This window comes from Bombus terrestris, chromosome 18 (assembly GCF_910591885.1).
Source record: "Bombus terrestris chromosome 18, iyBomTerr1.2, whole genome shotgun sequence".
In the NCBI taxonomy this organism is placed as follows: Eukaryota; Metazoa; Arthropoda; class Insecta; order Hymenoptera; family Apidae; genus Bombus; species Bombus terrestris.
Window position 1 is genome coordinate 3731787 of NC_063286.1, and position 12764 is coordinate 3744550.

Consider the following 12764-nt stretch of genomic DNA (forward strand, 5'->3'; position numbering starts at 1 on the left):
AATTTCTGCTATACATACAGAAGGTATATTGCTGAACGTATATTATCATAGGCTGATGTAACTGCGTTTGCAATAATTGCCCATAACTCAGTGCTCCAAATGACCTGGCATGAACGCAGTGCTTGACTCACCATGCTACCTGTAGTACAGTGGAAAGGGAAATTTTAATAGCACACCATGTAGATGTGACAACGAACGTATCCAAATTCACGTCATTCCATACTATCTGATAGGTTAGGTTCTGACTTCACCCTTTGCACATGGCCCAACATTGCAATTAGCAATTACAAACGCAACATACCACAACTGCAAGCATTCGACCAAGAAGAATCTTTTTAGTCTTGAGTCTAGTCTTGTGTACAGCTTGGCCGTGGTTTGAACTTAATTGTAACGTTATACTTAATCATTTTTGTGAATAAAAGCCTGCAAAATTATAAAAACATAGTCAAGTTAAGTTATTCCTTTTTTATCATAAATTATTCATACTTACGTATAATCGAATATAATTGGTCTTACATTTGTCGCAAAAGAGTGTTGAAACAGTAAAGAGGTTGGGCTCCAACCTGAATTTTTCTTAATGATGCCTTTTAACAATCGAATAAAACAGTTATTGCCGCTGTTACAAATTTATATGTTGGAGATGAAAGGACATCTTTCTTTTAGAATTTTTTGGGAAGATCCCCAATACTTTAGTCTAGCTGTACTTAAATAATTTTTTTTTTTTATTTATTAGAATATTTACAATCAATTCTGGTTGAGAATTTTCAGTAACTTAATTTGGCATGATACAATGACATGGATTATAATAGTTTTATATTGTTGGTTCTAGTAGAAACTAAGGATTTAATCTAGAGGGTATTTTCTTTTTAGTCTGCGGATCTGGTCTGTCGTGTCCAGTAGTTGGGTGACTAATGGGTTTTGGTGGTTGTTGACTCTTGTGTTATACCTGCTTCTGGACTTGTGTATTTCATCTTTGACTGTAGGTATCTTAAGGTCACGGTGGATTGTTTCGTTAGTAACATACCAGGGTGCATTTGTGACGGCACTCGACCTCGAAAATTTCCAACGGTTTCGCGGCACAAAGCGCTTTATCTTAAAAGCGCTATGCGGACAAACCTTTAGGTGTCCCTACTGCTCCTTCGCCGAATCTTCGGGAGACCGTACACATGGCAGTCGTCGCGGACTTCTAACAAACGCACGCGATATCGATGGCCAACAAAGAAAAGAATCGCCGTGGCTTTTGAATCAAAGAGATTCAGTCTGTCCCGAGCTGCGAAGTGCGAAGGATTACGCGAAACGAGCGCTCGACCTCGTGTAACCTGCGTCAAGCATTGATCGTTACCAAGCGTTGCTAATTGTTAATTGTTAATTGTGATTAATTGTTGTTTGTTGCTAGTTGTTATTGGACGTCAGTTGTTATTAAGTTAATAAACGTTTTTGTTGAAACATCTGAGCATTCCTTCTACACCTATCACGACATACCACTTCATATTTAATAGGGATGTACTTAAATAATAAAACTTTTTTTTTTATTTGGTAGACTTTTTACAATCAATTCTCATTGAGAATTATAAGTAAATTTTGTAAATAAATAAGAGAATTATAAGTAATTTTGGCGTGGTACTGTAACTTGGATTATAAGAATTTATAGTATGTTTGATTCTAGTTGAATCTAATGCTTAACACTAGGTTTACGGGACTCATCAATTTGACGGTCTTCCAACTTTAAAATGAAATATCTCAGAAACCATAGCACCAATTTTAGCCATTTTGCATCGTAAATTAATCATTTCATCCAAAGAATTTATACACAAAATTATTTTTTCCTAGGCTTTCTAATTTTTGAAATCTGTATGTAGTATACCTAGTATATAGTAGTATTTTTTTCATTAAAAAATCGATATATTCAAATTAAGTCTGAATATTAGGCTTCACGTTTAAATAAATTATTAACAAATAAAAAGTCTTTTTTTTAATTATCACTAGAAAAATAACAATAACGTTAACGGTACAGGGTGATCATATCTATTGAGCACATTTTTTGCAAATATACTGAATGCTGTTTCTGCATTTTCCGCATACGATCTTTTTGCGATATAAACAATAATTATTACTTCTATTTTTCTGCAATAATCCACTTGGCAACTTTTTCGCACCTCTGACGTCGAATGTGACAGAAATGAAGCTGTGTCTGATCTTTGGCAAATGTTGTCCTTGTTTTCTCCAGTTAATTCCTCGGCTAAACAAAATATGAATTCCTCTCTCGATATTTTCGATCTGGTACACTCTTTATACAGTATCCACGCTTATCGCTACCAAATGCAAAATATTGAAAAAGACTTGAAGGGGCCATTGGAAACTCCTTGCTTTCACGCTATATCTGCGCGCCATTTGGTCAACGTCATACTCTGTTTTATTGTAAAAAGCAATGGTTTCTGGAACACGTTTATAATTATCTTCTATTCGTACACCTGTATGTTCGGTGCTTAGAAGGAGCACTTTTACTTCAGCTTTACTTTTATACACGGTAAGTGTGCAGTTTTCTGATTTATATAAATTTGAGGGATACAATGTCATGTTTTTCTTTTTTCTCTTCAGCATCGAGTTTCATCTTTTCCCATATACTCAGAAAAATACAAATCAAGAATAGCAACACACCCAAACCGTCTAGCTGCGGAAACGTACAAAACCATAAACATGGACAGAAGACTAAAAAGAAAGCACCCAGCAGACCTTATAAAGGACATAACCTAGCAAACACGAGGATGGTACCCCGCTGGGGGTAGCCACCAACATGCTAATTTAACTGTTAAAAAATTCCACCAAATGTCCAAATTGGACAAATTGTGAATTTCAATAAATAAAAAAAAAAAATCTTTTCCCATATGAGGGAAGCCATTCAAAATATATCTTATTATATCTCTTGGATTTACTCACGATTGCTAGAAAAGGGGGATTGTTCAAAATAAGAAAATACTGTGCCTAAATTCGATTATCCAATTGTAAATACTTACAATAAATGGAGACAATAATGGGAAATGTCTACGATAACTGAAACTTTTGCACACTGTCTTTGAAAAACCGATTGTTTATGAAATCAGCCAAGCCGTCATTTTGATGGATCTCGTAGAGATAGATATACAACAAACAGATTTCGAAAATTAGAAAGCCGAGGAAAAAATAATTTTACGCGTAAATTCTTTAAATGAAATGGTTAATTTACGATGAAAAATGGTTAAAATTGGTGCTATGTTTTTTCAGATATTTCATTTCAAAGTTCGAAATCCGTCAAATTGACGAGTCCCGTAAAACTAGTGTTAATGTTATTGTTATTTTCTTAGTGATAATTTAAAAAAGACTTTTTATTTATTAATAATTTATTTACATGTGAATTTATTTTAATATTGTTCATTTCAGACTTCATTTGAATAAATCGATTTTTTCATGAAAAATACGTATTTTCGTTTACCCGTCAATTTGAATAGAGATAGGTATATACGAAACGCCCGTAAGCCTAGTGTTAAATCTAAAGAGTATTGTCCTTTTAGCCTGCGGATCTGAACCGTTGTGCGAAGTAATAGGTAAACTAACGGATTTTGGTGATTGTTTGCTCTTGTATTATATCTCGAAGTAATAAAACTTAGAAGTAGCTGTTTATGATTTAATCCGATTATGTCTTCCCGAGATTTATGACGATGACCTTGGACTCGAAGTGACACGGCTGGTCATTAAACGTAGCAGTGGACACGGCATGGACGGTTTTACCTAATAGAGGTATAGAGTAATTATATAGCTCTTCTTAAGAATATGATTGTAGTACAGTAAACTTTCCAACGGTTTCTGTTTGACGAAATTGTTCACTATACAAAGATCCTACTCTTCGGATAAGATGATTGCCAGATGTCAATATAACATTACGGTATATTTTCAGCCAGCCTAAGGACATGCTATAAATCTAAGGATTTCTGTAGCTAATGTTCTTCAACTGAACAAATAGTCTATATCTTAACAGACCCTAAATCTATTATCTACTATGGAAAGATATAGAAAATCTGCCTTTCTAATGTACAATGCCCCCCACTAGCTGTTTTTCCTCAAGGGTAGTTATCCTTCTTCAACCACCAACGTAGAAATTGACCAATTAACAGCAACGTCCATTTCCCCCACTTTCGGAACGAAGATCTCCCTCGACCAATCTGATGATCTCGTATCCTTAGACACACCCCATCATAGTTTTCCTCTGCAACATCGTCGTGACAAAAAGTCAGTCATTAGACAGCAGTCAGAGCAGATGGTTGGTAGTTAGCAATAACAGTTGATCAGAGTTTCTCGACATCTTAAGCGATCATCATTCGAGCTAGTATCGTGCATCGTAAGACATCGCCTGGAAGTCGAAGTTGTCGCACATATAGAAGTTATCTTGCACTGTGAACAAGCCAGTTGAGCTACACTTGGACTGTGGACAAGCAAGTCGAGCTACACTTGGACTGTGAGCAAGTAAGTTGAGTTCGACTTAGACTTTGGAAGAAAACACTATCATCTATATTGTATACTAAAAAATGGATAGTCCAGATGAAGGTTTGCCAACCGTCGCTAACTGCGATAGTAACTCGATATCACAAATGAATTTAACAGTGGGACAGTCTGTGGCTATCATACGCGAGATAATTAAATCGTTCATGCAAAACTCGAATGCGAAACCACAAAATGTATGTCTACCGCGTTTTAATCCTGAAGTCGAGGGCACCGACCCAGCTGTATGGTGCGCAACTGCCAATCAGATTGTGGAGGATAATTCTTTAGAAGGCAGCGCGTTATACTCTATTTTAGCTGATAATCTAAAGGGTTCAGCAGCTCCATGGTTTAGAAAAGTATTGATCGATGAACCGGCTATTACCTGGCCAAGATTTAAAGAAATCTTCGCTATGCGTTTTGGTGGAAACGAAACAGGAACCGGGGCGCTAACGAAGATGATGATGGAACAACCACTGGAGGACGAATCCTTGTCAGCTTTCGGTCTTCGACTCCGTAACTTCCTAAAAATGAGATGGCAACATTTAGCAATTGATGAAATAATCAACGCCTGCGTTCTTGCTCGACTGGTCTTAGAAGATGAGCATATTAAAGAAATTGCATTTGCGAAGAATTTCAAGACCGAGGAAGAATTAATGAACGAAATAAGAGATCTGCCTCAGATGCCCTCGGTGTCATCAGGGAGCTCTAGAACTGAACGGCACAAGTCATCTCGCTCCCGGATCAGATGCTTCTACTGCGGTATGATAGGACATAAAATGGCAGTGTGCCGTAAGAGAATGAAGTTAACGAGACAGAAAAATAAACAAAAGTCAGAAGAATATCGACCGAACGTATCATCTTCTTATTTCACGTGTCTTGTGGAGGGCCATAACGAGACTAATTGTCCGTGGTTCAGAAGAACCTCATAATTTCAACGACCATCAATGATAGAAACTGCTGCATTAAACGATACAGGTAAGTGGTTCCCATTTTACTTCGATTCTGGAGCTGAGTGTTCTCTAATTAAAGAATTCGTAGCCTTGAAATTTTCTGGAAAAACGACTGATATAATAGTAGTAATGCGAGCAATAGGAAATACCTGTATTAAATGTATATCCCAAATTTTTTCAGTTGTATGTATTAATGGTTGTTGGGGATAATTTTCCATGTCCTTGTTGATAATTGTTTAAAGTATACCATGATTGGTCGTGAAATTTTAAGCCAAGCTTTTCACGTGAATATTACACAAAGTAGCCTCGCTATCTGTAAAGCAAAAACAATTAATGTCTGTAATAAAACTGCTGAAAACGAGGTCGATATTAATGAAGTTGACACTGATGTAATTGGTAATTGGAAAAATTTAAAGATTCATTCATTACGGTTTTCCCACGTACTCGCGTAAATAGGGGCCAGTTAGGTTAGAATTGATCCTAACCTCACTGTACAAAGAAGTCCTTATAGACCTAGCGAGGAAGTGCGAAGAATAGTACGCTAATTAATTAAAGCAAAAATATGGTCGCTGATCGGTATTCTCTACCTTTTATCAAGTCGCCAGATTGATAAAAAAGCGAGATACTTTATTAGCCTAGACATGGCCAGCGGGTTTCACTAAATCCCTATTCATCCTAATTGTACTGGGTATACAGCATTTATTACCTTCGATGGACAATACGAGTATATAATAATGCCGTTTGGGTTGAAAAATGTACCATCCGTTATTCAGAGGGCCATTCTCAAGGCCTTAGGTGACCTCGCTCATTCGTACGTTGTTGTTTACTTGGGCGATGTTTTGATTATTGCCGACTAGGTAGACCAAGCTCTAGAAAGATTGTACATTGTATTAAACACCCTCATAAAAGCCGGGGTTTCTTTCAATTTCTCTAAATGTTCTCTTCCAAAAATATCGGTACTTTATTTTGGGTATATAATTCATAATGGAGAAGTTCGACCCAACCCGGATAAAATACAAGCCTTGAGGTATTTTTCTTTTTTTCTTTTTTTAATCTTTGTTTATTAATTCCAGGTTTTTTACATATTTTTTTTTACATGATTTTTTTCCTGAATAAACACTGAATTCTCCTTAATAGGCTAATCCCCTCCCTAATAGGCTCCCCCTCCCTAATAGGCTAATCCCCTCCCTAATAGGCTAATCCCCTCCCTAATAGGCTAGCGAACTGTCCTGTCTTTGCGTCCAGGCTTTCAGGACATAAATTAAAATATCGTACATCAGCACAGCGCAACAGCGGCTTAAATTTAAGTTACAATAATAATCTTAAAAAAAAAAATTTAATAATGCATGGCTACGTCGTACCTTCGCGTATCGGTACTTTTGCCTGTACCACCCTACAATTAGAATTCAGTGTTTATTCTGGAAAAAAAATCATGTAAAAAAAAATATGTAAAAAAACCTGGAATTAATAAACAAAGATTTAAAAAAAAAAGTGATTAGCACGTTTGGTTACAAACGGTTAGGACCCAGGTTCAAATCCCGGCAGCCGTAGTTTTCCGTTTTTCCTTTCTACAAGGTGCTTTGCAAAATGCAGAAGAGGCAAAAGAAGGAAACAATTCAATTTGTGTAAGTTTTCGAATGCAAGAAATAAAAAAAAAAAAAAAAAGGAAGAAAGCGTACCTCTACAGCAGCACATGTTATATCAGCAGTAGTGCTATCACAATGGCATATCCACCTCAGAAAGTTCATAGGTCTAGCTTCTTACCTAAATTTTCACAAGTAATGAAACCTCTGAATATACCTACTTCAGGTAACAAAAACATAACTTGGACAGGTAAAGATGAAAAGATAATTTCTATTCTGACTGGATGCTCTTGGCTTTGAATTGCACCACCAATCGTGTAACTAAACCGAGTCCATTAGAATTATTAATCGGTAGAACAACAAGACATTACGGCTTGTTACTACCGGATGATAATGTTGAAGAAAAGGAAGGTAGATATCTCTGATGTACAAAAACAGGCAATAAATAATATAGAAATTAATGCTAAATATGATAAAGATATAGATTCGACAAAACCTAAAATTAAAGTAGTTAGATTTAGTCTTGGTGATTTTGTATTACATAAGAATGAGAAACGAAATCAAACTAAATTAGATCCAAAATTTAAGAGTCCCATTTGGAAGGAAATAAGTATATTTTAAAAACAGTAGATGGTAAACTAATCATATAGATGCAGTCATGATAAATTGAGAAAAATGCCAGAGAGAGTTGCATTTCTGTTGAGTTGGATGTCTGCAGTGATGACAATGGCAGTGACAATGATAAATATGAGTACACCGATCATTATTAGCACTATTGCCATAACATCTAGCATAGTGTTTTCACATACGTCCAGTGTGGTAATATGATCTAGAAAAAGTGAGATTTATTCAGATACGAGATCGAGAATGATCTGCAATGTCATTACGGTCTGACTGGTAACTCACAGGATGCAACTAGCACTTTGAATACTAATCATAATGTTATTGATTTTTGTTTCTTTGGACATTATTCTTATTATTATTATTTATACTTATTTGGACATTTAGATAAATTGTAAATAATGTCAGTTGTATTGATTCTAATGTTGAAAACATCCAATGTTTTAGATACATCCAAGAAGTTGTGATTGTGAGGGTGGCCAAAACGAATGTCAAAACCAGAGACGAACGCATGCTCTACTCGTACCAGTTTCACTGCCAAATTTTCAAATCAGATTTCCAGAAACAAGTTGATCACACGAAAGCGCGCCTATTCGACCAGAGACTGTCAGCCTGCCGGCCCTACCTACTTATAATTAACAGACACACCAGAAAGTACCATATACTACCTATCCTACTTAGCGCTATATTTACAAAATGGCAAAACAGGCGTACCAACATATATTATATAATATTATATTGTATTCTATTCTGTTATATTCTGTTATATTCTATTCTACTCTATTCTACTCCATTCTATTCTACTCTACTCTATTCTTACTCTACTCTACTCTATTCTACTCTACTCTATTATAATTTACTCTACTCTACGCTATTCTATTAGATTATATTCTATTATATTCTATTCCATTATATTATATTATATTATATTATATTATATTATATTATATTATATTATATTATATTATATTATATTATATTATATTATATTATATTATATTATATTATATTATATTATATTATATTATATTATATTCTACTCTATTCTACTCTACTCTACTCTACTCTACTCTACTCTACTCTACTCTACTCTACTCTACTCTACTCCACTCTACTCTGTTCTACTCTACTCTACTCTATTCTACTCTATTCTATTCTACTCTATTCTATTCTACTCTATTCTACTCTATTCTATTCTACTCTATTCCATTCTATTCTATTATATTATATTGTATTATATTATATTACATTATATTATATTATATGACATTTTATTGTATTCCATTACATTTTATTGTATTCTATTACATTATATTCTATTGTATTATATTCTATTATATTCTATTGTATTCTATTATATTCCATTATATTCTATTCTATTATATCATATTCTACTCTATTATATCATATTATATTCTATTATATCATATTCTATTCTATTCTATTCTATTCTATTCTATTCTATTCTATTCTATTCTATTCTATTCCATTCTATTCTATTATATTATATTATATTATATGTCGGAGATGAAATTACACCGGAACCCCTCCTTGGATTCGCGGGAATGCTCGATATTCTGCGCCAATAGGCACGCGCGATTTGAATTCGCAATATATTCCGCCAATAGGAACGCCTGATTTTTGTATACACGAGCGCGCGCTAATTTATTACATACGAATAGTCAAATTGGTGAAATTGGGAAATAGAAAACATATTTGAGACAACTTTCAGTAACAATTACGAATAAGATTATGTTCATAATGAAAAACTTTTATATTATATGAGTGTAACTGCTACTATTAAATAAAATATTGCATTAGTAAGAATATCATTACGGCATATTACTTAATTATTCATACAGTTATTAATAAATATATTTCAATGATTCAAACATTGTAATAAATAGAAAAACCTCGACAAAAATGTTAACAATTTACAATGGTCTTTGAGAATTAATAGCGGAACTATCATGGAAAGAGAAATTTCATTAATTGAAAATAATTTATTATCATTGTTTACTTTGCTATTAATTGATGTACAAATTCTAAAATTTGTATTACTATAACATGATCTTACTTGATCTTAACTTGAAAGTAAAACAAACTTGTGCATGTAAGAACATATTAGATTTATATATTTAATAATTAATTATTAAATAGAGGTATATGCTTATAATTAAGTTATGAAAATTGATAAATTGTTGATGCTGGGTTATCCCAGCAAATATCATCAGGGAGATCAACATCAGGCAGGAACCGTTGAAAGGCCAATGGTAGAAAGAGAGGTTGAGGTGAAATGGTCACCAAAACACGGTGAGCGATTGCTGACCATTTGAAAAGTTGGAGATAATGAAAAATGAAGGTGGACGGTGTCCCACGGTGTCCCACGGTGTCCCACGGTGCAGTCCAGTCTAGATCATCCAAAATTCTCTTAGCGGCTTTTGGTGATCCAAACTGGATTGTATTAGCGTAGTTCTTAGCTTAGTATCGTTTTCCAAAAATTAATCAGTTGATTAATCTTTGGAAAACGATGCCAATTACCAGGTCTCACCACGAGGAGGTGACTACGCGCGAGACCCGCCCATGAGTTACACATTGGTCTCGACATTCAACCTATTGGCAAGAATGTCGAGTTCTGACTCTACGTGATCATGGGCCTGCGTAAAGAGATAGTTGTTTCGTAGCCAAACTGCGAAACACATATCTCCAATGCAGCGCTTACATGAATCTTTACAAATGTAGAACAACATACATAACGCAACATCTATCTCCCACACAACGATTACATCGATCAGTACAACTATCGTACAATAGTTCGCAACCCTAATGATAGCATTCGGTATCAAAGACACAATTATCCAACTTGGAACAAGAGAAAGAAACTGTAGCTGCTGACACTGTATATATTTCGTGTCTTGTATGCGGGTCGTTGTACTAAACTGTTTAACATTTTATTTTCGCGACACTAAACTTTTGGAGGTATGGAAAAGAAACCCGAACAATCAGACGATAAAAGAAAAATCGCGGCACGCCCAGGACGAACAAGATCGCGATCTCTCGAAAGAACTAACAAACCAACGCGACGTACCCCCGTGCACTGGATAACACTAAGGATCAACGGAAACCCCAAGAATTGACCGTAACTCGATTTCTGTTTCGCCGTTCGAAACTTACACGAGTCACGGTCGATGGCGCCGACCGATGATGTCAGTGATTCATCGGTGATCCAACCGTGGGTCCAGCACATAGGCCGGCAACTTAACACACTCCAACTGAACAAGTGGAACCCGGGGAGGGACCGCTGAACAGGATTACAAAGGCAAGGCCCCAACTGAACAGTGGGGTCCACCCCCGCGAGGCCGAACAGGATTACGGAGGACGTGAAATTGCAGGTTCCTGACCGAGTACCGAAGTACCAATCGGCAGGACTGCAGATCGACGACTGAATCCCCAATAGATTAACAAGCATCATCGGTGCGACGACAACTCCCGTGACACAATGCAAACGTCAAGCAGTCATCGAGCAATCACCAAGACAGAGGTGTCCTTGGGGCGACTTACGAATCCAAAGAGTTGTCTAGTGCACGTTGACCCACGCGCACCCGGAATACGCGCGAGCGAGTACGCCACGCGACAATTTGAAAGAACTGAGTGATCGCGAACCGATAAATCTGAGTATAATTTCTCCAGTGCCGTAAGCGAGAGAAGAGAGACGAGATTTTTCTTTTTTCGTTCCAAGATGGATAAGTATCGTTGTACAGAATGGGATCACAACGCATTTAACGTGGTTATCTATTTTGCGATTAATTAAGGCAAAGACGCACGCATCCCACGGCGTCCCACGGTGTCCCACGGTGCAGTCCAGTCTAGATCATCCAAAATTCTCTTAGCGGCTTTTGGTGATCCAAACTAGACCAACGATGTCCCACGGCGTCCCAGGGCGTCCCGCGGCGTCCCGCGGCGTCCCACGGCGTCCCGCGGCGTCCCACGGCGTCCCACGGAGTCCCGCGGTATCCCACGGCGTCCCACGGCGTCCCACGGCTTCCCACGGCGTCCCACGGTGCAGTCCAGTCTAGATCATCCAAAATTCTCTTAGAGGCTTTTGGTGATCCAAACTGGACTGTTGCGTAGTTCTTGGCTTGGTATCGTTTTCCGAAGATTAATCAACTGATTAATTTTTGGAAAACGATGCCAATTACCAGGTCTCACCACGAGGAGGTGACTACGCGCGAGACCCGCCCATGGGTTATTTAACATTGCACATCGATCTCGACACGCAACCTATTGGCAGAATATCGAGTTCTGACTCTACTTGACCATGGGCCTGCGTACAGAGATATAAAAGTATGCCACGCGACAGTTTGAAAGAATTGAGCGATCGCAAACAACAACAACAACAACAACAACAACAACAACAACAACAACAACAACAACAATAACAATAACAATAACAATAACAATAACAATAATAATAATAATAATAATAAATCGCGAGAACAATTTTTTCTGCGTAGCAAGCGAGGGGATGAAGAGAAAAGAGATTTTTATTTTTCGTTCCAAGACGGATAAGTATCATTGTACGGAATGGGATCACAATGCATTTAACATATGTATTTACCGTATGAATAATTAAAGCCAAAGCGCACGCATTCCACGATGGCCCACGACGTCCCACGGTGCCCCCCCCCCTAGGGACGTATCAGTCCAGTACGAAAACGATACCAATTACTGAGACTCACCACAGAGAGATAACTATGCCCGTTCCTCATTTAGATAAAGAGTTTTTAAGCATCGGCAGGCAAAAACGTAAAATTATTCTAAAACAAAGAAGTAGCGTGTATTGAAATTTATTAATTACATTGAACTTATCAGCGAAGAAACCAAACCATGCGACTTACCAATGCATAAATGGATAATGAGATCTCGTTGCCTTTTATTAGATGGCACTTGTTTCTTCAATTCCAGGATTACGGTGTTGATTCCTTGGCTTTGAGTAAACACGAAGAATTATATTCCATCCATAGACGCTCAATAATTACACTTTGCATTGTCGCTGATTTTCTGCAAATTAATGGTTTAAATGTTACAAATAAAT

General features: G+C 36.7%; 1 protein-coding gene across 1 annotated transcript; it reads left to right on the forward strand.

The window, feature by feature from the left end:
- Positions 1-4285: 4285 nt before the first annotated feature.
- On the forward strand, positions 4286-8461 carry LOC125386881. The gene is made up of 2 exons (XM_048414103.1): positions 4286-5490; positions 8117-8461. The coding sequence occupies exon 1, from the start codon at positions 4560-4562 to the stop codon at positions 5442-5444; it is 885 nt and encodes a 294-aa protein (XP_048270060.1). The 5' UTR covers positions 4286-4559; the 3' UTR covers positions 5445-5490; positions 8117-8461.
- The last annotated feature ends 4303 nt before the right edge of the window (positions 8462-12764 follow it).